The 27263-nt window shown below is 44.5% G+C and overlaps 1 protein-coding gene across 1 annotated transcript in view; it reads left to right on the plus strand.

The window, feature by feature from the left end:
• The first annotated feature begins 7186 nt into the window (after positions 1–7186).
• The window catches only part of MXD4 (MAX dimerization protein 4), a 36330-nt gene continuing 16253 nt past the window's right edge, over positions 7187–27263 (plus strand). Inside the window, exons 1-2 of the mRNA XM_075261140.1 lie at positions 7187–7380; positions 9406–9505. Of these exons, the coding sequence (XP_075117241.1) occupies positions 7317–7380; positions 9406–9505 (164 nt within the window). The 5' untranslated portion in view covers positions 7187–7316. The remainder of the gene's footprint in view (positions 7381–9405; positions 9506–27263) is intronic.

Raw genomic sequence — 27263 nt, forward strand, 5'->3', positions numbered from 1 at the left:
TCATCTCTGTTGAACTACTGATTTCTCCATAGTAACCCTCCCAGACAGCCGCGTTTCTCGTATAAAAAGAAATATTTTCATCCCATAAGGTCAGCAAGTAATAAAACATTGCTTTAATATTCTGCAGGAATTATACCATCCCATGAGCAGAGGTCAACGCTGTTTCTTAAAGGAGCAATAACCTGAAAATAGGGAAAATATTCAGCTTCATCCTCAGCTCTAGGAGTGGAGACCATTCATTCAAGTTCATTTTAGACTGCCATGTTGTGTGCAAAAAACTCGGTCCGGGTAACAGACACATTTTCTGGACAGACCTCAACTCAACTGAAATGAAATCAAATACATATATACTCGAGTATAACCCGAATTTTTCAGCACAGTTTTTGTGCTGAAAAAGACCCCCTCGGCTTATACTCGAGTCAGCAAAAAAATTATTATTTTTTTTTTTAGGGTGTGTGTGTGTGGGGGGGGGGTCTATGACCAGCCGCAATATCAATGTATAGAATCTCCCATAAAATAGTGGGGAAAAAAGAAGCTTAAAAAAAAATAAAAAAAACAAAAGTTGTAAATCACTCCTTTCCCTAGAATACATATAAAAGTAGAAAATGACTGTGAAACACAAACACATTAGGTATCCCTGTGTCTGACGGTGCCCGGTCTACTGAATATAGGGTATCTGCAGTGCTCCTGTTCCGTCAGGAAGGGGTTAATAGGTGCACTGCAGATACCCTATATTCAGCCAGACTGAATTCCAAGTGGGGGGAAAAAACCCAGTCCTCAAGCTCAGGTAAGGGGCAAACAGACAACCAAAACACCCCCTCCCCTTCCCCAGCAACTACTGCACCCAAAAACTCCCACCATTTTAATTTTTGAAATTTTCCAGTAGCTGCTGCAGTTCCCCCCCCCCCCCCTCGGCTTATACTCCAGTCAATAAGTTTTCCCAGTTTTTTGTGGTAAAATTAGGGGCCTCGGCTTATATTCGGGTCGGCTTATACTCGAGTATATACGGTACATCAGTTCAGACAAGCCTTTGTAGATACAGGAAATATGGCCGCCACATGGACAGAACGTAGCCCTCTGTGGTTTCCTTACACTGCACCCTCTACTCAACAAATACGGCAACAAATGCAGCAACCCATTGGAGGAGGCTGGGAGTAGTAGTATGGTCATGAAGGCTAAGAATTTGATCAACTCCTGCAGATCACCTCCTGGGCTGGTGCATTGCTCCAGGGGCCTGCAGAGGACCTCATATGGTGGTGGCAGTGTTTCCTTCTGTGGGTGTTGTCAGCTTTTCCAAGCCTGATGGAGGTTGGAGTGCCCATGAATGTTGTGCAAGATTAATTTGTATATAGCTGGTCTCGCACACTCAGTAATGGTGGAGGTGCCAGGAGAAGGGTTCTCCAACCCGTTTCACAATGTACAGAGATCACAGCACACACCTTAGGTATTTTTAGCAAACAGTGAAAATGATTGATTTACATCTTGGAAATACAAAAATAAAAACACAATTTCACTGTTTGCTGAAAATATCTAAGGTGTGTGCTATGATCTACATTGTTGTGCAGTAATAAGACTCTGGAGACAAAGACTCTGCAGAACACGATAACTAACAGTTTATACTGTAGAACAGCGCAAAACAACATCCAATTTCTGGAGGTAAAATACTTTTGGTGTTACCCTTGGGGCCTAGCTGGTAGTTGGTGTGCCTTTCCTAGAATCTGTGTCTTCATTGCTGGGGCAGTCTTCACTTTAAATAATGTGCAAAGTCCACAACGTTTCTACAAGTTTCCATTGCAGGGTGTAGACCAGCAGGGTTATCGTGTTTGTCCTACAGGGTCATAGGTCTGAAGTCCATATAACACATCCTCAGATCCTCATCTGGCACACTCTTCTCTTGAGCACAAATTGAGCAGGAATTACTCCCATCTCTTGACTGTGTTCGGGTCATTCTGTTCCTCTATCCACATGAAATATGTGGAGAGAAAAGTCCTGCAAGCAGCACTTTGTTCTCCACATTTTTCGTGTGGAAACCACCTGGACCCTATTATAGTCAATGGGGTCCGTGGGTTTCCTTGGGTAAACACTTTTTTTATGCGGATAGGTTTCTGTTCGGGGGGTTCCCAAGCAGACTCCCCGGACAGAAAACTGAACGCAGATGTGAACCAGGTCTGACCCAGCTGAACACTTTCTGGAGTAGTTTGGACTCTGGCTCAATCTCTCCTCACACTCCACACTTCCTCCTTCTCCTGGTCTCTCCCCTTCCCAGAACGTTCTAGGTTTGGGTTATACCACCTCTCAGCACTCAGTCTGCAGTGATTCAGCCTATTAAACTTATAAGCAGTGACGTAACTAAACTTTTATGGGCCCCAGTGCATTCTTTTGTCAGGGGCCCCCTACCACATCCCTATAGTGAATTCTTGATAGTGATGGTTACGGGTGCTAAGGCATTTAATCTTCCTTAGGCTAAGGCCCCACGGGCCGTAAACGCAGTGATAAAGCGCTGTGGGAAGAACCGTTGCGTGATCGCATTGCGGTTCTTTCCGCAGCGCTTTGAAGAGAAAGTTCACAGTTTTCCTCTGTGGACTTTTTCTTCCCATTATATCTATGGGGAAGCAGTCGTTGGCGTTTCCGTAGATATAATTGACATGCTGCGATTTTCATAGCCGCAACGGCACTGCGTTTTTTTCCGCAAAGTGGGCATGGGATTCACATTAATCCCATCCCCTTTGCTTGCACTGTAAAACGCCGCAATTTTCCCCGCAGCATCTCCGCTGCAGGCAAATCGCGGCGTTTACATCCCGTGGGGCCCCGGCCTTAGTGTGATTAGGGTAATCTGTGAGTCTCCTTGGTTTATGGGCCAGATGGAAGCTGTGATCTCTATACTGATGCCAGTGCTTATGGGCCCCCTAAGGCTCCTGGGCTCCAGTCCGACTGCACCCTCTGCACCTCCTCAAGTTACATCCCTGCATATAATTTACACAATATATACATTACAGAGTATAATAGGTAATTAAAGGCACAAACAAATTATAAACCTCCTGGTGGGGACACTACATGGACAGCACAGATACTGCTACTCAACGCTATCACTGGAATTTGCTGCGTTGGCTTTCGGAAGAAGTCTCAACGTATACCACAAGTCCTACAATTAAAGGAGCTACTGCATGAAAAGTTATTTATATGGATAGAGGATAAATAGATGATCGATGAGAAGCTGACAGATGAGAACATCACCAATCCTAAGAACGGGGCTTGTTTTAGACCTATTGAGCGTGTAGCCTTGGTGGCTGTACTTCTGCTATAGCTGGAACTTTTATTCAAATAAATGAAAAAGGGGGTGTGTCCTCAGGATCAGAGAGGGTCTCAGCAATGTAACCTCTATCATATTACAAGATAAATATTTTTTGTACCATAGCCCCTTTAAGGCTATAACTGTGAAAGGGTTGGCTTCCACCACCTTACGTGGCTGTACAACTATACACTCCAAGAATGTCATCATTAACTCCTTTACTGCAATAGCCCAACAAGGACGGTTTTATATTACACCTTAAATCATTAGGTAAGTCATATGGAATATTTGGGGGTAATTTATCAAGCTCCCTATGCCACAAAGCTGCTGTTAAAAAATTGCACATTTTTGAGCAATGTTGAATTTGTATGAAAAAAATTACTTGTTATGTATGTGTGATGCAATTTTTATGGCAATGTTAAAGGGGTTGTCTGGGCTTAAAGGGATCCTATCATTAAAACTCAATTTTTTTGTCCCTAACACGTAGGAATAGCCTTAAGAAAGGCTATTCTTCTCCTACCTTTAGATGTCTTCTCCTCGCCACTGTTCTGTAGAAATCCCGGTTTTCGTCGGTATGCAAATGAGTTCTCTCGCAGCACTGAGGGCGTCCCCAATGCTGCGAGAGAATTCTCCAGCACCACCTCCATCTTTTTTAGGAACGGCCTCTCTGCGCGTCTTCTTCCGGCAGTGGCTTCAAACTTCTATGCCTCGGGCCTAGGGCAAAGCCGAATGTGCATGCCCGCCGACCACAGGAAAATGGCCACAGTATTGTAAGCAGCCATTTTCTTGTGGCCAGCGGGCATGCGCAGTTGGCTGCCCGAGGCCTAGAAATTTGAAGTCAGCGCCAGAAGAAGACGCGAAGGGAGGCCGTTCCTGAAGATGGAGGCAGCACTGCAGAGTTCTCTCGCAGCATTGGGGACGCCCCCAGTGCTGTTTGAGTGCTGGGGCCCGCCCCCCAGTCATGTGAGAGAACTCATTTGCATACTAACGAAAACCGGGATTTCTACAGAACGGCGGTGCAGAGAAGACATCTGAATTTATTAGTCACCTGCAAATCTGTGGTGGCAAATCCACAGCAAGTATGTCCTGTGAAAACTCAGGCCCAAAGGGATTTTCCATAAATGTTCACTGCATTACCTATCCAACTACCACAGAAGTCAATGGAGCAATGGTCATGCATGCACACTGATCCATTTACACAGAGTACTAGTGGACCCCTGTGCTTGTTATCAAGAGGGCTAGAATTGCAATGATTAGCCGCTAGTGTATGGGGTAGCGCTGCCGAACCTACATTCACTGCTACAATTTGTACAGCTCTTCAGTGCTGCCTTGGGACTGGTGATCTGCGGGGGGAGCCAGGGAATCGCACCCCCACAGATCTAATATTGATGGGCCATCAATCATAAAACCAGATGACCCCTTTAAAGGGATTCTACCATTAAAACCTTTTTTTCTCGTTGACACGTCAGAATAGCCTTAAGAAAGGCTATTCTTCTCCTACCTTTAGATGTCTTCTTCGTCCCGCTGTTTGCTTAAAATTCCGTTTTTCGTTGGTATGCAAATGAGTTCTCTTGCAGCACTGGGGGCGGACCTCAGCGCTCATACATTGGGGGCGTCCCCAATGCTGCGAGAGAACTCTCCAGTGCTGCCTCCACCTTCTTCTGGAACGTCCTCCTCATGCGTGTTCTTTCGGCGCTGGGGTCACACTTGTACGCCTGCGCAGTCGGCTCTGCCATCGGGCCGCAGGCAGCGCCGAATGTACATGCCGGTGGCCATGTTTTTGTGGCTGCTTACGCGAGCATATGCAGTATGCTCTGTACTCCGTTGAACTACAGGAGCATACCATGAACCACATGTGTACCCATTGATTTTAATGACCACATGCAGATGTCTGTTCATATTCCACGGACCACTGGAGAGATGTCTCATTTTTTTGTCCATTTTGCAGACCACAGAGAACCATTCTAGTCTCTGTTTATATGAAAATCACGTACAGCATACAGAGGCCATCCATGTTCATGGGCCAATAGAGACATTGTAACATATAGAAAAATAAATACAGAAAAAAAATCTAATTTTTCTTCAATAATAGGCCTGGTTCACATCTGCGTTTGGTATTCCGTTCGGCGACTCCGCTTGGGGACCCCCTCGAACAGAATACCGAGCGCATTAAAGGGATCCTATCATTAAAACTCATTTTTTTCTGTATACCATGTAGGAATAGCCTTAAGAAAGGCTATTCGTCTCCTACCTTTAGATGTCTTCTCGGCGCCGCTGTTCGGTATATAATCCAGTTTTCGTCAGTATGCAAATGAATTCTCTCGCAGCACTGGGGGCGGGCCCCAGCGCTCAAACAGCACTGGGGGCGTCCCCAATGCTGTGAGACAATTCTCCAGCGCCGCCTCCATCTTCTTCAGGAACAGGTCTTCTTTGTATCTTCTTCCGGGGGTTGGCTTCAAACTTCTAGGCCTTGGGCCTAGGGCAAAGCCGACTGCGCATGCCCACAAGAAAGTGGTCGCTTAGTATTGAAATGGGGTCCGTGTTTTCTGCACAAATCAGGCGGAGAGAAAAGTGCTGCACGGAGGACTTTTTTCCACACTGATGTCAGTTTTGAAATGGCAGAAAACCGATGGACACCCAATGGACCCCTAGAACGGTAGTCCGGCTCTCCATCAATTGGGTCCACCTGGGGAAGATGTGAACCTGCCTTGGGCTAAGGCCCCATGTAGCGGGGCCGCAGCAAAGAAACACTGAGGGAAAAACTGCATTAGAAACGCGTCGTATTTTTACAGAAAGTTTGCAGAGGTTTCCTTGGGAGACTTTTTGCTTCCATTATACCTATAGGGAAATTGGCGGCGTTTCCATTTATATTAATTGACATGTTGCGATTTCCAAATTTCTGCTGTGCTTATTTTTTCCTGCAATGTTTGGATGAATCCCATCCGCTTTGCAGAGACCGTAAGGTGTGCGTTTTTTGCTGCGATGTTTACGCCACGTATAGGCCCCGACCTTAGGGTGGAATTGCTGATTTTAAGGCAGAATCCTGCCCAAAATTAGCGCCAAATTCTCCCGTGTGAACCTACCCCTAGCGTGTTTGGTCTGTATCTGGCGCTATTCACGGAGCACTCTGGCGGGTACTGTTTATGGCGGCACTCTGCATTTTTTTAGGGTGTGGCCAGTATTTAAAGGTGGGGCTTAAAAAATGGGCGGTGCCTTTCTACTTTGCATCTAGATTTACAAGGAGGTGACTGTCTATAGTACTTGTATAATACTGTGTGACTTAGACATGCCTCACACAATAACCTAAACACAAAGTTATCCTGTGTATTATATGGTGGTGAGTCTATGGGAAGTTGTACGTTTTTCCCCCGGCCTCTCTCTTTGCCCACACTCCCTACACCGGCCATGTCCCCTTGCGTGTGTGTGTTTTTTTTTCCTCTCCTTTTCAACTTTTCTCTTCCTCACAGCAACGTCAAGTTCAACGTCTCCTATTGGTCAGCGCCTCAGCGAGCATCCCCGCTGTCACGGGCACTTTACATGACCAATCAACGCGCAGCACCTACTTAACATGCACAAATGTATCCAATCCTGCGCCGGGTGGGCGTGGCTTTACTCGTTGTTGCTAAGCTTCGGCATCTCAATCGTTACCATCCCTTTCACTAAGTTGATTGGGATCTGTCAACGTTCTGCGTGACTCTCCTCCTATCGCCTTTCCCCGCCCCCTAGTCTCGAAGCGCGCTTCCTATTGGCCTGGATGAAAGTGAAAACCACGCCTTGCCGCTTTTCGCGCTCTCCTATTGGACGGCTCGCCTGTCCGTCAGTTTATGTCAAACGAAGCTGTGCTCCCGTTTATATGGACTAAGTAGTCCCCGAAGCGTCTGAACTCCTTGTAGTTCGTCCCACTTCATCTTGTTTTGATTTTTCCCTCTTCGTGGATAGAATATTTTTTTTATTTTTTACCAGAGCAGAGATCTAGTTTTACACATATATATTCTATAGAGAGAGACATATATTTATATAGGCAACTATGGAGTTGAACTCTCTGTTAATCCTCCTGGAAGCAGCTGAATATTTGGAGAGAAGAGACCGAGGTATTTGTCACTGACAGTGGGTGTTATATGGAGGGAGGGGGCTGCCCTGCCTTGTACAGGGGCTCAGATACAAATATATATATATATATATATATATATATATATATATATATATATATATATATATATTATGTGTGTGTATATACATGGATGGCACTGTACATAGGTATATATACTTTACTGTGTCTATATGTATACATACTACACCCCTATATACCACGCTCTCTGTATATATATACTTTGCATGCTCTTTCTTTGCATATTTGTAGATTTTTATGCATTTGCAACCAGAAATTTGCAAAAAAATTCTGCTTTTGCATGCAAAATTTTCACCAACATGGAAGATCTCGTGATTACGGTATGGAATTGGCGAGCAAGAGGCTTGGAAATGTGTCCGACTGTGTGGCAAAGCCAAATTGTTTGCAGAAAATGTAATAAAAGTAGACAATATGTAGGTATATATTATAGATTGTATATACTATGCTATATACATGCTGGGAAATGTTATTCGACTGCTGCAAAGCAAAATATTTTTGCAGAAATGTAATAAAAGTAGACTATAGAGAAGATATATATATAAATATATATATATATATACAGTACATAGTATATATGACTGTACATTATAGACTACATACTGTATATATCAGACTGTACATAGTGTGTGTATATAAATAAATAAAAAAATAAAAATATATATATATGTATATATCTCAGTGCAGTGGTTCTTAACCAGGGTTCGATCGAACCCTAGGCCATATGCATGGATGATTTTGTGTACCAGTAAAAAAAACATATACCTATGTCTTGAATTTGGGAAAAAATCATATTTGATTTATCACTAAAGAGGGGTTCGGTGAATGTGCAGATAAAACTGGTGGGTTTGGTACCTCAAACAAGGTTAAGAACCACTAGTATAGTGTGTGTGTATTTCAAAAATTTTTGTGACCATGTTGCAAAGCAAAAAAAAAATTTGCCAAATTTTGCCAAAATTTATATATATATATATATATATATATATATATATATATATATATATATATATATAATGCTATACCATACATACATATATATATATATATATATATATATATATATATATATATATATATATAAATGCATACTCGTATACACACACACATATACACACACACTGTATGGCGACCCTTGATGCTTTATTTATCTTTTTACATAAGCACCATAGCATATAGCATGATGTAACTTTCTCTCCATATTTGCCAGTGTCATACGTGTTCCTGCAGATTGTATGACCAGAGCGGAGATAGCCACATATAGCATGGTATACAGTCTGTTGTATACAGGCAGTTCACGCCTGTCACTTGTATGTCACAACTACATATGCAGGGACATGTGTTGCTCTGCATTGTATTATTACATACATGTATACGTGCTGTCATGCCGGGACTATGCTCCATGTCAGATGATCGAGCCTTACCCCCTGCCTGTCAGATCAGCTGCAGCTGACACATGAAAGGGGGGGGGATCACAATGTAGTCCTGCAAAGGAGGGGTTGGGATTGTTTAACAATGTAGCAGAGCTGAATTTGTTTACTTTGGGACTCCATTATTTGTGCAACGTGTTAATAAGATATGTTCTTATCTGCAGCTCCTATGGAAAACCATACGTCAAATAACATGCCTGGCGCGAGTTCACTGGGTTCACATACTTAGCTCTGTTACAGCCACATTCCCAGTCAATCTGCCCTGCTGGGCTCACAAACTCCTCTCTGCTACAAGCACCTTATCCGCTCTGCTACATTAAAAAGTGCACAATGGCCTGCACATAATCCGCTCTGCCCTGCTACATGCACAAACAAACCTTGCCAAGTTGCACGCTCAGCCCTGCAACATTCACAAACTCCTAGAAAGCCACATACTCAACTCTGCTACGTTCACAAACTCTTGCACTGCTCAGTTTGGTATGTGGAAACTCAGTTCTGCTCCATCTGTATACTGTTGCACAAAATGCTCCTGTTAACCCTTGTTTCCCCCCCTCTCTTTGCAGAAGCAGAACACGGCTATGCATCAGTTTTACCCTTTGACAGCGATTACTCCTTGAAGAAAACCAAAGCAGCCTCACTATCTAGAAAATCCCAGAATAACAGGTAACCAGAGAAGGCCCCGAGCACCAATCCCACGGAGGACATGAGGGAGGAGGTGCTGTGGGCCGTCGCCATCTTTCCTGCCTGGGCTTGGCTCTGTTTTGATTTCATATAAACACTGCCACGCGTACACCATGCCTGCGAGTCCTGCTCTGCACTTCCCCCTGATCCCTCGCTCATACACACACGCAGTGTCACTGGCGCCGCCGTCCCCTTTCCGTGCACACATCTGCACTGTCCTTGCACTACTTTAATCCTTGTCCTGTCCTCTCCCCACTGATCCCGCACAGATGACACGTCTCTGCTGTGCTGCACCCGCACGCACGCCTTATGGAGATCTCTTCCCAAATTAGAACACGGCCTGTTTCATAACCTGGAAGTCGCTGCCGCTACAAAGCCTAGTTTTACACTTTTGTAACCCCTCATATTCTTGTTGTTTTTCTGTGTGTTACTTTCTACGTGACAGCCCCTTCCCCGCCCAAGAGCTTGGTTGCAGAATTTACAACGCTTTGGTGAAGTTTTGACATTTTTCTGTAGCAACGCGTTTCCTGATTATTCTTTTTTTTTTACCTATAAGGACGTACTAGGAATGGTCTCTTGTCACGCTGGATTTGATGAGTTTTTCAGTACTTTTTATTAGTCACGGAGGATTATGGTTTGATCGACTTTTCTGACATGTCTCTATTAGTGAATACTTAAATTCTTTATCATATACCAATTGTGGTGTGCTGTGCTGTCCCTCTGTTATTCTTCTTGGAAAAGTTTGAATACATTTACCCTTTGAAGGTATGTTCTTTCAGGAGGAATAAGAGAGGAAAAGCACAACAAAGACTCCAGAATTGTTATTTCATGGAGAATACAAGTACTTATGATATCAGACACATCAGGAGACCTAAGTATTGGTCCCGGGAATATGGGCGAAGTTTAGTGTCTGTTATATATGCTAAATTTAACTTCCCTGTGTCTCTGCTTAGACAAAATGACTCTTCTAGGGATATATATAACAATGTAAATTCAGTTTGGTAGAACCACGGCAGGCGGCAACGCTTGTGGCCATAATCTGGACGTTACAAAGCGGGCACCTGAACCTGGCCTAAGCGTCAAATCTGCAGTGCTTTGAGACGGTACTCTCTACTCCTAAATGGCTGATAACAGGGAACAAAAGATAGCATTTACATGATCAGCAAATGCACATAAGAGGCAGTCTGGACCTGAAAATCCAGTCCTTTTATATGTCTAGACCTAGTTTGTACTATATACAGTAGGGCTGGGCAAGTCATCGAAAAATAACTGAAACTGAACATCAACCAAGATAACCCAAGATTTTGTTTGGTTATTAGAATACTCGCACTGAACCGAAACTGTTATTATTATACTGTGGGGTCCCTACAGACCCCAAAGTATAATGATCGGAGGCCCCAGGGGTGATCAAACATAACAGGACAGTGTTACTCACCTCTCCTGGGCTCTGGTGTGCCTCCCTGCTGTCTCCAGGTCTTCTGACTGATGTCAGGCACCGCTGAGACCTGTGAGCCTTTCTTCGGCAGTTTCTGCAGCGGAGTCTCAAGCGTAGGCGTGAACCCAGCCTAAGTAGTCACGTTTTACTTTATCCTTTCCCTCTCTCAGATATACCTACTGCAAATAACTAAGTTCATGTAAAGGAGACAGATTGTTTTGACACTGACTTTCCAGTCTTTACTGTCTGTAAGGCGTCCTGCACCCAGGGAAAAATGGGCTGGATTTGCTGCCCCAGATATAGGGAGACCCAGACTCCTTGCGTCGTAGTGATCTATTACACTAGGAGTCCCTGCATCCTGGTGGCTCTTCTGTCCCATACTATGTACAGGACAGTAGTGCTGCAGGGACTCCTTGTGTCATACATCAATATGATGCAGGAACTCCGGGTTACCAGACCAGATTCAGTCTGGGAAATGCAGGCAAAATATGGTCAAGATATTCCGGACCATATTTGCCTGTGTTTAGTGGCCCAAATTGCATACATTTACCTAATTTGTCATACATGGACTGTGCAGCCAATCGTAGGCCCACTATGTTCACACCTCCATTGGGGTGTCTGTTCTGGTCCTAAGGATGATCAGAGCAATGGACAAAGGGACTGCTAAAATATTGGACCTGACAGATCTCATTGACAATAACGGGATCTGGTGTACGTTGTTTTTAACTGAAAGTGGCGGTGAAAAAGTGACAAAAAACCTCTGCCTAAATGTTGGTCAAACCCCTTTGAATTGCTTTTCACTCATTTTGTCGGAGACCATCAAGAACTGCAATACCCAGATAGACAGCGTGTGGACGAGGGCAGCACTGTGTCAGTAAGAGTGGTGTAGCATCCTGATCATATATTGATACAACTAAAGTCAGGGCCTATACCACGCATGTTCTAGTATTTTGCGAAGGTCTACCTGAGAGGTCGGTGCTCTACGTTGTGGTGTGTACAGGGATCACAGTGTGATAAGGGAGCGTTGGCTTTGTACCTGGTAGACAAGGATGGCATTGTCTCTTAGTAGGTCAGTGACCCTGGCCTGCCGACTCCCTGCAGCTCTGTCCCAGAGTTGTGTACAGACTAAGCAGGCCATACACAGACCAGCCCAGCCCATGGGGCCTCCTGATGGCAGATGTCAGGGGGGATGAAGGGTTGGGCATGTTCTATTTTACATGTCTGATCCGTTTGTTCTCAGAGGAGATAAGTCGCCATCAGAGATGTCTGGTGGCCGCTTAGTTCCTCATCCTGTTCAGAATATATGCATGCTTGGCTGAGCTGAGTGTGTATGTGTATGAGGGGGTTCGCATAGGATAGCTGCCACCCCTGTGTGTGGTGTATGGCTTATATTTATGGCGTATTGATAGGATATCGGTGGGAGTCCGGCTTAAATGGATGCAGGAGTTGCCTAATTCTGTTGGCATCAGTTTGGCTTTTATAAACTGTACCAATAATTTCCTAATGAAATCCTATCCATAGACCAGACCCCAATATGGTGGATTGTAAGGTCATTATTCTGTGTGCATTGTTGTCCTAACCCCTCCCCCCTGACTACGTCTATCTAGCTGCTATCTTGTGGATAACACAGACATGTACAATAGGATTATTTCGGAAATGAATAATTCTTCTCCTTTACCATTTTATTTTCATGCAGTTCAGTCCACCTCGAGTCTCCTCCACTCTCTATTATGTAGCCGTGGGCACTTGGTGTGTCGACATATATCATGGTATCTCCGTATTCTCCTTTAAATTCAATGCTCCTGGGGGAGAACACCTGCATAATATGGCATGAATGGCCACAGGGGCATAGTACAGGCGTTAGTGGGCAATGGGTGACGTATGATGAATCTATACAGCACAGGTCTCCAATATGGTAGCACACATGAGCCCTAAAAGGGGTAGGCCCATCTCGTAAAGTGATGGCTTATCACCACTTTGTAATTGGGGAGGGTCTGAGCTCTGGCACCCCCACTGAACCTAAGAATAATGGGGCTGCTGTGCAGATTTAGTGTCTACGGAGGAGCGCTGCCGCACTACACCAGCATTATGTGCCCGTCCTTCTCCAGTGCCCAGATATTGGACCCTCTTGACCATAAATCAATGGGGTAACCTAGTGATCGCCCGTTACTTGGTGATGCCTATCTAATGCTGCGGTGCCCGATTATTGGCGAGTGGAAAGTTCGCCGGTCATACATTGTAATACATGATTGCTACTAAAACTGAACTTTCTGTATCTGGAAAAGTTAGGTGGCAAACAATATGGACACTTATGTTTTTTCACATCTTTCCCAGACTCCTTGACGTGTATTATCACATTGCACCCCCTGCCCCTGTTCTGTGGGGAAGCTTATATGACTTGTCCTGATTTTGGAGGAATTTATTTTCACGTGACTTGTCTCACCCATATAAAACATGTCCGGGCTGTCATTGGCAGTGGCAGATAATGGCTGCTTTATGCCCAGTGTGTTGACATTACTCCACGGGACGATGGACTTGTCTGCCGCCATTGTAATGCCATGGAAATTGTGAAGAGCGGTTCCTGATTAGAATATCTTATGTCTTCTGCAAGGCAGGGCGGTCCAAAAAAGACAGGCTGTGTACTACCACTATTCCCAGGGATTTATATACAGACATCTGTCATTCACAACTCGCCCACATACCGCCCTCTAGTCACACACGTATGCACAATCCCTGGTCCCGGTTCTTCAGTGTGTACTGCCAGAATAAGATTAGAAATACATGGCTGTTATCACAAAGTAGAATATCCCTGTACTGTGACATCACTGTGTGTATTATCCCTGTACTGTGACATCACTGTGTGTATTATCCCTGTACTGTGACATCACTGTGTGTATTATCCCTGTACTGTGACATCACTGTGTGTATTATCCCTGTACTGTGACATCGCTGTGTGTATTATCCCTGTACTGTGACATCGCTGTGTGTATTATCCCTGTACTGTGACATCGCTGTGTGTATTATCCCTGTACTGTGACATCGCTGTGTGTATTATCCCTGTACTGTGACATCACTGTGTGTATTATCCCTGTACTGTGACATCACTGTGTGTATTATCCCTGTACTGTGACATCACTGTGTGTATTATCCCTGTACCGTGACATCACTGTGTGTATTATCCCTGTACCGTGACATCACTGTGTGTATTATCCCTGTACTGTGACATCACTGTGTGTATTATCCCTGTACTGTGACATCACTGTGTGTATTATCCTGTACTGTGACATCACTGTGTGTATTATCCCTGTACTGTGACATCACTGTGTGTGTTATCCCTGTACTGTGACATCACTGTGTGTATTATCCCTGTACTGTGACATCACTGTGTGTATTATCTCTGTACTGTGACATCACTGTGTGTATTATCTCTGTACTGTGACATCACTGTGTGTATTATCCCTGTACTGTGACATCACTGTGTGTATTATCCCTGTACTGTGACATCATTGTGTGTATTATCCCTGTACTGTGACATCACTGTGTGTATTATCCCTGTACTGTGACATCACTGTGTGTATTATCTCTGTACTGTGACATCACTGTGTGTATTATCTCTATACTGTGACATCACTGTGTATATTATCCCTGTACTGTGACATCACTGTGTGTATTATCCCTATACTGTGACATCACTAGGTGTATTATCTCTGTACTGTGACATCACTGTGTGTATTATCTCTGTACTGTGACATCACTGTGTGTATTATCCCTGTACTGTGTCATCACTGTGTGTATTATCCCTGTACTGTGACATCACTGTGTGTATTATCCTGTACTGTGACATCACTGTGTGTATTATCCCTGTACTGTGACATCACTGTGTGTATTATCCCTGTACTGTGACATCACTGTGTGTATTATCCCTGTACTGTGACATCACTGTGTATATTATCCCTGTAATATGTATAGTATCCCTGTATATGTATTCCTGAGATGTGATATATTTTTTTTTTCTTCTCCACTCACATCCAAAGTGAAATTTAAAATCCTATATATAAAACATATACAATGTATCTTTAGTTATGTAGCTAATATTCCAGCTCCCACAATGCACTGCTCTCTGGAAACAGGAAGCCAATAGAATTTGAGACCTCTTTGGATGTGACTGGAGAAGAAACGGTTGCAGTGCGGAGTTAGCCGGTGACATGTACTTGGAGTTAGTTTTCCTCTAAGGAGTTCAGCTCCGGAGGATTCTCAGATGCCTGATTTTTGCTGTGCAGGATTTGCAGTGATTAGACTTGAGTTTGCTCCCGGGCCCTTTAAGTGAAAGGAAAGTTTTCATGACATAACAAGTGCATAGTGTGACTCCGAATCCCATCTCTGAAGCCCCCACTGTTCCCAGGATTGTCGCCAGCTCCTTCTCAATAGGGTTCTCAATTATTTTCTTTGGTAAAGCTGTTGCAGCATTTTTTTTTGCCTTTTTGTTTAATTAAACATTTGCACTTTTTTGTATAACCTCGGCGTTCAATGTTTTATTTTAATTTTTTTTTAAGAATTCCTGAAAATAATGATTTTCCATAGTTATTGGATCAGTAATATCGTATTATCATTAGAGATGAGCGAGTAGTATTCGATCGAGTAGGTATCCGATAGAATACTACAGTATTCGAAATATTTGTACTCGATCGAATACTACTCGCTATTCGCAGTAAATATTCGATTCAGAACCAGCGTTGATTGGCCGAATGCTATACAGTGTATAGCATTGGGCAAATCAACGCTGGTTCTGCAGCAGGCTCGTCTTTGCTAGTCAGGACAGCTGGCAGCTTGCTGTTACGAGGGAGCTTACTTTTTCTCATAGGAATGAATTGACCAGCATTGATTGTCCAGTGTACAGCATTCGGCCAATCAACGCTGGTTCTGCCGGAGGCTCGTCTGTGAGGAGGCGGAGTCTAATATCAGACCACAGCAGTCTCCATTGTGGTCTGATCTTAGACTCCGCCTCCTCACAGACGAGCCTCCTGCAGAACCAGCGTTGATTGGCCGAATGCTGTACACTGGCCAATCAACGCTGGTCAATGCATTCCTATAAGAAAAAGTAAGCTCCCTCGTAACAGCAAGCTGCCAGCTCTCCTGACTAGCAAGGACGAGCCTGCTGCAGAACCAGCGTTGATTTGCTCCAGGCTTGTCCTTGCTAGTCAGGAGAGCTGGCAGCTTGCTGTTACGAGGGAGCTTACTTTTTACCATCGCAACTGAAAGCGATGTGCAGTTAAAGCCCACGGACCCCATAGACTATAATGGGGTCCGTGCGCTTTAACTGCACAGCACTCCTCCTAAACACTCTCCTCCTGCTATACGTGGACTTGGTGACTCTCCTTTAGTGGAATAGTGGTTTCCCCTGAAACGAGCATTTTTTCCCATAGACTATGATGGGATATGATATTCGATCGAGTAGTCGAATATTGAGGCTCTACTCGAAACGAATATCGAATCTCGAATATTTCACTGTTCGCTCATCTCTAATTACCATAGATATGACTCCCTCCTCCTCCTGCGTCACTGTGTGAGCGTACTCTTAGGCTAGATGGACATATGCATCACAGCGTGAACAAACTTTTAGGTTAAGTTCACACAATGTAACGTTGAGCGTGATCTGGCACGTATACACGTGCCGGCAGATGACGCGCTCAAAATGCTCCCATTCATTTCAATGGGAGTTAGGAGCGTATACGCCGCGTTATTTTGCGGCCGTGATTTTGCGGCCTGTGATTCCGTGGCTCCTGCTCATTTAATGAAAGGAGCCACGGAAGCACAGCCCATTTGTGGGCGACACGCGGGGAACATCCCCATGTCCCCCAAGTGCTGCCTTTGCTTTTAATTCACGGCAGGACGGTTACAGCACGGTTGTCTGCAACTGTCCTTACTGTGTGAACATACTCTTAGACTAGGTTGATATCTGTATCACCATATCGATCTTAAATCACCAGACGAAAATGTCTTACTAGCCCAACTTTTTCGTCCAATGAATTCACTTAATAAGAATGAACATCTAATGGATGGATCTCCTGATTGTCAATGGGGCTCTAATGGATGGGATTTTTTTTGTAAATTTTAAATATAATATATATTTTAAATATAATATATATAGGCCATAACCACCAGAGCATGCAATGCTACAAACCCTCCAAAATACCACGCCCAAAAATGCCACGTATAAGGACTTCTCAGTCATTTTCTGCAAATTTTTTAAGTGCACATCGACCCTCCAAGGGTATTTGATCTGAAAGTAAAATAAGGCGATGTGAAAGGGGTTGTGTGAATGCGGCCTTATGTTCCTAGTTCACAGCAGATTGTCAGGCCGACTACAGACAGCAGACAGAAGAGCTGGGAGCACTGTGTGTAGGCGAGGGGGTCCTCATAGACATGCATTTTGGAGCGCCATTAACCCCCCTCAGCCGTCCATGCAGCCAATGAGATGCCAGTCGTCCTTGGCTCTCATACTTCACATGTTTGCTGGGCAGCGGTACAGGTCATTCAGCGTGACATGAACAGGGACATTTTGTTCAGCTCCTTTGTTGTGGTAACATTTATACCGAGCCCTCCGTCCAAATGTGAGTTTCCTAAAGCAGCAGGTGTCCTCCGAGTGGTTGGACAGCACTAGACGCCGGCTGCAGGTGGATAGGAGGCGCTATCGTCACTTCACTGTCATCTCATATTGAAAACTAAACATGGACAGTAACAGAAAATGCATTTCTTAGTATTGTACCCGTTTGTTCTTAAAGGGTTAGTACTAGTAGTCCTTTTTGTTTTAGACTTTAAAGAGGCATCTCCTCTCCTATATCTGGGTTAGGGTCTCAGAGTTTGGAGCCCCACTGATCACGAGAATGAAGGGGCCATAGTGCTCTCTTCCCCTGCACAATGGCACCTGAGTCTGGGTCTCTGTGTCATATATCAAGCAGTGTTGTCTACAATAAAAGGGCTTCTATCTTTGGAATGGCTGAACAGATTTGGTTAAGCAAAACCCCAAACCGCTCAGGATGAGCGCGCCGATCAGATGATGCATGTCATTGGACTTTGCAGAGCCTTACGTTACTGTGTATTATAACCATGTGTCAGTTTGGCACTATTTTCCAGTTCTCTGCTTGCAGCCTGCGGTGTAAACAATGGTTACAATGACTACGTCCATGCTCAGGTGTATATGTTTGGAATTAATGTGATTGTCCGAATACTAGCCAAAGAATATCGCTATTGCCTAAAGCAGAGATGCTCATCCCAACGCCAAAGTATTACTTGCACCATACTCTATAAAGGGGAACCTTCCCTTTAAAAAAACATGTATGTATGGAGTTATCCACATCATGGTAACCACCCGCCCAGTATCTATGGTGGTTGGTCTGAAATGGGAAATGTCCACAGGAAATTCTCGGCTTATCAGTAAAGCAAATATTTAGTTTTGCTCTTCAGGAACTCCCCTAAATCTTTGGAGCGACTGACCTGTGGTCTGGGTCCTTCCTCCTCTCTTCAGTAATCCCATGTCTTTTAAGAAATTCCCCAGTCTTTTCTTTATATTAAAAATTTTGTTTACGAGCGTTAGAAACCCCCCTGGGTCATGGACCTTTCTGTTATGTCTGTGCATTTATCTCAAAATAATATGTATCCCTTTAAGAGATCCTGAGCCAGGGCCCCCGATTCTTTGTAGATGGGGAGTCTCCTACCTGCTTGAGCCATTCTAATGTATGTATACCATTACTAAGGCCTCATGCACAAGTGCACAGGCCGAGGGGGGGGATTTTTAGCAGAATGTACTGAGACGACATCCGAGTGCCTTCCGTCCCCCATTGGTTTCATTGGGGGCTTCCGTTCCGTTGCGACCTGCTCTATCATCATCGGAACGAAGCCCCTGGGATGGCACACTCATTCATGTCCATGGGGCATAAGGCCGGCCATACACATGAGGTTTGTGATGGCGGTCCGAGCAGGGAGTCTGCACAAGATGTGGACGATCTGGCCAAACACTGGTATTCTCCATAGGCGGCCAACTCAAAACCTCCAACATGGTGGTCCGCAGCAGCGCCCACGTGACAGATTGCCTTCATTTCACGTGTTTGCTGCACAGTGTGAACGTACTCTTAACCTACTGAGATAATTTTGCTATAAATTACAGCCGTATTGCATTGGTTATTGTACCATCTTGGCCGAGTGTGTTTTTGGCAGTGATCTAGCCTCCTGTAAATGTGGTATGGTGGTATTATTTTGGAATTCCGTTTTAGCATCGTGTGGAGAGTTTTTAGGCACGGTATGGCAGTAATATTTGCCATTGTATGGCAGTAGTTGGGTATAGACTTGTTTTCCACCAGTTACATGTTGATGATCTATCTTTGGAGTACGGCAGCCCCCTCCGTCATCCATATGTGATCAGTGGGACTCCAGCATTCAGGACCCCCCTACCCATCAGGTGTTTGAAGAGACTGCGGTGATCAGGATTGCGGCTGCTTCTTCTCTGTGCCGGTGATATCATGTTTATTGATAACATGGCACATCAGCAGCTCAGTCCCATTCAAGTGAGTGGTGCTGAGCTATGATGTACGGTGCAGTGCTTGGTATCCAGCACCTGAACATTGTGGCATCTTCAGCCATCTAATAGGACGGGGTCAATTAATGACCTGTCCTAAGTTATTCAACCATTGCTGAGTTGACCTAACACCTGCGGTCCTCCTAAAACCCTAAAACCCCTCATTCTGGTTCTCCTGGCGCTCTGCAGTATCCCTTTGCTGGGAAGGGTCTATATATAGGATCACGCAGGCGCTGGAATGCTTCGCCCTGGACTAAAATACATGTGTGGTAGAAATATGGTCAGTACAACTATTTTCTGCCTTCCAGTGTTTCTATAGACATATAAATAGTGGCCACGTAATACATGTGCGCTAAAGGAAGGAAGGTCGAAAATACACGACGGAGGTCTGTCTGTGCAGACACATGAGGGGCGTTGTAGATGGAAGCCGTGTTTTTCAGAGGGAGCCTATCACAAGGAATGTGGCCCACATGGACAATAATGGCTGCCATGTATAAAACCTAGCACAATGAAGAATCATTGGGATGGGCCTTGGTAGCTTCTTCCTTAAGGCACCGAAACGTACGGGTTGATATCATGACACCCTGTATATGGTGATGAGTGGTTCAAGGTTTGGACTTGATCGGCCCAACCACCAACTCTGACTCCTCTATTTTTCCACAGTCCAATTTCTTCCTAAATTACAGCCATGGTCAGACAGAAGCAGTAAAGCTCCTCTAATTTAGGGAAAAAAACAGTGATTGATTCTTTTGGCTATGGCCCCACATTGTGGAAATGCAGCTTTTTTTGTTGCAGATTTTGCTGCAGTTTTTTGAGCCAAAGCCAAGAATGGCTACAAAAGGAATGGGGAATCTATAGGGAGTTCTTATACTTCTCCTTCTGTTCAGGCCACTCCTGGCATTGGCCAAAAAAACCGCAACAAAATCTGCAACAAAAAAAAGCTTTTTTCCGGCCCATTCACTTTCAGGGAGGGAAAACCGCCTGGCGTTTTCTGAAGTGGTTTTTACCAAAAAACGCGCAAAAAATCGTCTCAAGGTCCGGACCAAATTACTCCACATGTAATTCACGAGTGAACTTAGCCTTAAGTTTTTTTTTCCAGCCCCAGACTGATTCTGACTACAAAAACGCCTCTGACAGTTTCCCAATAGTTTACTTCTTTGCTCTAGTTATCAGTACTAGAATTGATAGGCCCGAAGCCTGCAGCTCTCCTAACCCCGTGTCCTGTGTGTATAATATATATATACCGTATATACTCGAGTATAAGCCGACCCAAATATAAGCCGAGGCCACTAATTTTACCACAAAAAACTGGGAAAACTTATTGACTCGAGTATAAGCCGAGGGGGGGAAATGCAGCAGCTACTGGAAAATTTCAAAAATTAAAATGGTCGGAGTTTTTGGGTGCAGTAGTTGCTGGGGAAGGGGAGGGGGTGTTTTGGTTGTCTGTCTGCCCCTTCCTTCTGTACCCCCCCCCCCCCCACTTGGAATTTAGCCTGGCTGAATATAGGGTATCTGCAGTGCTCCTATTAACCCCTTCTCGACAGAACAGGAGCACTGCAGATCCCCTATATTCAGTAGACCGGGCACTGTCAGACACAGGGATACCTAATGTGTTTGTGCTTCACAGTCATTTTCTACTTTTATATGTATTCTAGAGAAAGGAGGGATTTAGAACTTTTTTTAAATTTTTTTTTTTTTTAAAGCTTCTTTTTCCCCCCACTATTTTATGGCAGATTCCATACATTGATATTGCAGCTGGTCATAGACCCCCCCCCCCCCTCCTCCTAAAATAAAAGAAAAAAATTTTTTTTTTTTCTTTGCTGACTCAAGTATAAGCCGAGGGGGGCTTTTTCAGCACAAAAACTGTGCTGAAAAATTCGGCTTATACTCGAGTATATGCTTGAGTATATATGCCGTATATATAAAATTCATTAATATTAAAATTATTTTATTATATACAGAATTTGAGATACACGTGTGTGTGTGTGTGTGTGTGTGTATTTTTATATATTTGTGTGTGTATAAATAATATATATTTAGATTTATGTCTGTGATATATATATATATATATATATATATATATATATATATATATATATATATATATATAGACAGATATTTTGACCCTTCTGCAGTATATACATATACTATATTACTGTATATTATATACTCGTCCAGACATTACTGTAGGTAATACATTTTTTTCACTCCCTGTGTAGAGATGGCTGTTACTGATTACAAGTTTTGCCCTTGCTAAAATACAAGGGGCCTCAGTGCTGCTCAGAGGTATAATGTCCTTGTTGCCCATGCCAAACAAGCATTTCATCATGCAAGCCTGCCAGGATTGAATAACCCCCACCCCACCTCCCACTTTAAAAAAAAAAAATTAAGAAAAAAAATAATAAAAACAATGAAAAACAAGACAGTATAAATATATAAAAAATTGCAGAGATTATAAACACATGTGGATATTTACGCGTTTTTATGTTTTGGTGTCCAAAAAAAATGTAAATGAGAAAAACCTGCAAAAAAATGTAAATAAAATGAATTATAATTGCCTACCTAGTAACCTATATATAGAATATACAGAATATTTCTGGGGTATTGCTTATAGTGTCGTCACCAGACAGGGGGGTTAGGTGTATCAGCGTGTATAATCTGGATTTTGAGGTTCTCTGCTCCCTCTTTTTTGAGGACTTTGCCTTTCAGTATGTGGTCAATGGCCGGCTATCTATAATAAAAGAGGCAGCTCCAGACTGTAGACAATAGCAGCGAGCGATGTGTGAATGTCTGCTATTCATTACCATTCAGAGCCTATGCTTTATGTGGAAACTATTAACCCCCCCCCCCCCCAGCCCAAACACAAACAAGGCGGCTGAATAGGCGCACAACAACGGTGTGATGACTGCCTCGTAAACACCATAGGAATGAATATAGTAGCCCTGGGACCTCCTACTGCCAGAACATCCCCTCACCACTGCTTTCAGGGTTGGGTGGAATTTCCCTTTAAATTCCCATGGATCAGCTCATACCCCAGGATCTAGTTTCAGCGCTTTATTCCACCCTATTATAGCAGCCGGGATGTTGAGTTTTAGCCAAGTGGTAGCCACTGCTGAAAAGTGGGGGGAGGAAGGTATAAAACCAGCAGAAATGAGGGTTATTGACTTAGTGCGCAAAGATGTCGTCCTACTGCCATGGAAAGTTCTCACTATACTCGTGAACATTTCTTTGTGGTGGTGCGTATAGATTCTGTATAGCAGGATTAGCTGGTAGGCGAGTACAAGTACCAAGGACTATAGGAAACTATACACCTGACCGAATTGTCTGACAATTATTTTGACAACGTCAACAATAGTTAAAGGGATTCTACCATTAAAATCACATTTTTTTTCTTGTTGACACGTAGGAATAGCCTTAATAGCCACAATCTACATAAAATACATAAATAAATAATCCTTTTAATTAAAGGGATCCTATCACTCCGACATGATTTTTTCTAAGTACCACGTCGGAATAACCTTAAGAAAGGCTATTCGTCTCCTACCTTTCGTCGTCTTCTCCACACCGCCGTTCGCCTACAATCCCAGTTTTTCTCGGTATGCAAATTAGCTCTCTCGCAGCACTGGGGGCGGGTCCCAGCGCTCAAACAGCACTGGGGGCGTCCCCAATGCTGCAAGATAACTATCCATCTTCGTCAGCAGCGTCCTCTTCAGCGTCTTCTTCCGGCGGTGGCTTGTAACTTCTAGGCCTCGGGCTTTGGGCAGAGCATACTGCGCATGCCCACAGGCCACGGGAAAATGGCCGCTTGCACAGTATTGCCCGAGGCCTAGAAGTTACAAGCCACCGCCGGAAGAGGATGCTGCTGACGAAGACGGAGGCGGCGCTGGAGAGAATTCTTTTGCAGCATTGGGGACGCCCCCAGTGCTGTTTGAGCGCTGGGGCCCGCCCCCAGTGCTGTGAGAGAGCTAATTTGCATACCGAGAAAAACCCGGGATTGTAGGCAAACGACGGCGGGGAGAAGACGATGAAAGGTAGGAGATGAATAGCCTTTCTTAAGGCTATTCCGACATGGTAATTAGAAAAAATCATGTCGGAGTGATAGGATCCCTTTAAAAAAATTAATAAATAAACTTCAGACTACGACTATGAACAACATTGACCTTGATCTTTTTTTTTTCCCGAAATATATATATATTTTTTAATTACCACTGAGCTTTTAAAGAGGAGAAAAAATCCTTTGGTCACCAAGAGGTTAACAACCAAGGTCTTTATTAATTTTCGGTTCTGAATTTCATCTCTTTGGTGTATTTCGCTGCCCATGTTTACAGGGAGCGAGGGTTCCCTTGGTAACGCGAAGGGTGTTTTAGCTTCATCAGCATGTAAATGACATCATCACCATCGAGCTAATTATATAGTATATCGCATGGCCGACTGTGTAATTTGTATCCCGGCTGCCTTATGTAATGGGGATTTTTCTCCCGCGTCTCCCTGGCATTCGCTTGGAGACCTTTCTCCGGTACGGCGAGGGTTATTCTTAACGGTAAGGGTTAATTCTAGGTCTTAAAGTGGTGCAGGTTGGGAGTTGTAGTTTTACAGCCCCAGATTGCCCCGGTCGGCCGTCCACGAGACAAATTCGTATTGACGTGTAAAGGTCCCTGGCGATATAACGCAGAGTCCATTAATGTAGGTGTAGTCAATACATATGTTAAAAGGTTCTTGCAAGGTTAAACAGCGCACAGTTGCAATGCCCTGGAGTCTAGACAAAGAGGATAAAGCAGTCTAGAGCCGGGTGAGTAATATACAAGCAGACACGGAGCGTCCTATGTATTATATGAGACCATGTAGTATATACAAAGGTAGGTGAATCACACACCACAGGCGCAGGGGAGACGAACCCTCACGATAGAGACCTACAAGAAAAGGCACAAGTGTAAGTGACGCATATACACCGTATATAACTCGGGTACACCGTATATAACTCGCCATATCCTTTAATAAACCCAAGTGTCCCCATGACCAATATATCCTCATGCAACCCTTCTAACAAAAGGGATTGGCAAAGCGGACCTATTGTTGGTTCTAGTCTCCTATCCTTTAATGGAAGGCCCTGCTTATTGGGGAGTGGGAACGACCGTATACAAGGAAGAACAGTGAATGGGACACAGCACATAATCAGCACTGCGGTCCCTCTATCCTTAGTCCCAGAAGTTGGGGAGGGGATTCAACAGCACATGCTGAGAAGTGATTCCTTAGCATAGGTCATTAATGTCCGATGGGACCTGGGACCCCCATAGATTAGCTACTTAGAAGAGACCACAACGTTCAGGTGAGCGCTACAGCCTGTTTGCTAAATACCAAGCACAGCGCCATACGTTGTATTCTGGCTGTGCATGGTATTGCAGTTGGTATTGAATGGGACGGAGTTTCTGCTCTATCATGTGACTGACTGATGGTATTGGCAGAGGGAAGAGCTTGTTTGTGGAGGTCCGAGGTATTGGGCCCCCATTGATCTTAAGGATAGGCTTCTGACCACTTTTCGCCACTTGCCCCCTATCCAAGGGACGGGTGATAAGTGTCTGATTGCTGGGGATCTGACCCCTTGGACCTTTGGTGCTCAAATGAACAAGGATCGCCAAATCGCCTGTGTGTACAGAGTGGTAATGTGCATGCATGACGTACACTCCATACACTTCTATAGCCAAGTCAGTCTAATAGAAGCGAATAGTGACATGGCTGTACATAGCCGCCCCACTCACACAGGGGGCCAGCGATTGGACCCCCATCGATAATTCCCTGTCCTGTGCACACCCTATTACTGGCAAACCCTGTTGAAGGGGAACTCGGGGAAACTGCAGCCTTCAGGTATAACGTAGGTACAAGTGACAAATCTGTGATTTCAGACCACCAGTGGTTTCCAGGCTCTTTGACTCTGCTCAGCTGTGTCCTCCAGTTACCCACCGTACATCCCCTTTGTGGGTTGGGGCCTCTGTGTATAGAGCCACATGAAAGAGCATTGTAAAGGCGGAGTGCACCCATGTGTAACCAGTCACTCTTCATCTGGCAGACAGAATATTGTGCTTGTCTGAGAGCAGGTGATGATTTATGAGAATACTGCAGGTAGTAGAGGCAGCAGCGGCGCCTCGCACAGGCTGGTACTTGCATTACCACTGACAAATCATGTATATCTTAGTGCAAAAAGTTAAGATTGTGTCTATATTTTTTATTTTATTTTTTGACTCAACCCACTCCAAAAGTGAAAGTGTCACCAGAGCTAATGGAAACTGGTAGAGCGCCAGGGGGAAGTATACTGGGCACGAGAGATAAGGCGGCGGGGCTGGAACATGCTGTACGTGCCACGTTATACGGAGGTGCCTTATAGCAGTGTTACATATTATATCTTTGGTGTTTTAAGATTTACCTCTAGTTTCAGAAAACTTTCAACATCTTATCATGACATGTCAGAAGTTTCAATTGACGGTGGGTCCGTGTGCCGAGAGCCGTGGGCACTTTTGGCTGTGTTAGGCTCTTCTTAGTATAGGATGTCCTAGATGAGTCCATATACTTCTCCTATCCTCAAGAATTGTCCACAGTGCTCACTTCTTCCCCCTTGTTTGAGTGATTAATGGGGTTCTCAACACCCAAACCCCCACTAATTGAGATTTCTGACATGTGACTGTGGCATAAGTATCTGAAATTATGGGGTTTAAGACTCCAAGTGTTATGTGCGGTGTCTTTACTGATAGGCCTTGTAAGTTAAAGGGAGTCTGTCACCAGAGTCCAGTGTATCAACCATGTCCTGCAGATAGATAGGTTAGTGTCAGTGGCGTAACTAGAAATAGTGTGGCCCCGTGGTGAACCTTTGACATGGGGCATCCCCCCCCCCGTTCACATTTCTGCGCACACTATAATACCCCATATTGGCTCCCTGCATACAGTATTATGTCCCCATACTGGCCCCAGTACACAGTATTATGTCCCATACTGGCCCCAGTACACAGTATTATGTCCCATAGTGGCCCCAGTACACAGTATTATGTGCCCATAGTGGCTCCAGTACACAGTATTATGTCCCATAGTGGCCCCATTACACAGTATTATTTCCCCATACTGGCCCCAGTACACAGTATTATGTCCCCATACTGGCCCCAGTACACAGTATTATGTCCCCATACTGGCCCCAGTACACAGTATTATGTCCCCATACTGGCCCCAGTACACAGTATTATGTCCCCATACTGGCCCCAGTACACAGTATTATGTCCCCATACTGACCCCAGTACACAGTATTATGCCCCCTAGTGGCCCCAGTACACAGTATTATGCCCCCTAGTGGCCCCTGCACATAGTATTATGCCCCCTAGTGGCCCCTGCACACAGTATTATGTCCCATAGTGGCCCCAGTACACAGTATTATGTCCCATAGTGGCCCCAGTACACAGTTTTATGCCCCATAGTAGCCCCTGCACACAGTATTATGCCCCATAGTGGCCCCTGCACACAGTATTATGTCCCATAGTGGCCCCAGTACACAGTATTATGTCCCATAGTGGCCCCAGTACACAGTATTATGCCCCATAGTAGCCCCTGCACACAGTATTATGTCCCATAGTGGCCCCTGCACACAGTATTATGTCCCATAGTGGCCCCTGCGCACAGTATTATGTCCCATAGTGGCCCCTGCGCACAGTATTATGCCCCCATAGTGGCTCCTGCACACAGTGTTATGTCCCATA

The sequence above is a fragment of the Leptodactylus fuscus genome, chromosome 1, assembly GCF_031893055.1.
Source record: "Leptodactylus fuscus isolate aLepFus1 chromosome 1, aLepFus1.hap2, whole genome shotgun sequence".
Lineage (NCBI taxonomy): Eukaryota > Metazoa > Chordata > Amphibia > Anura > Leptodactylidae > Leptodactylus > Leptodactylus fuscus.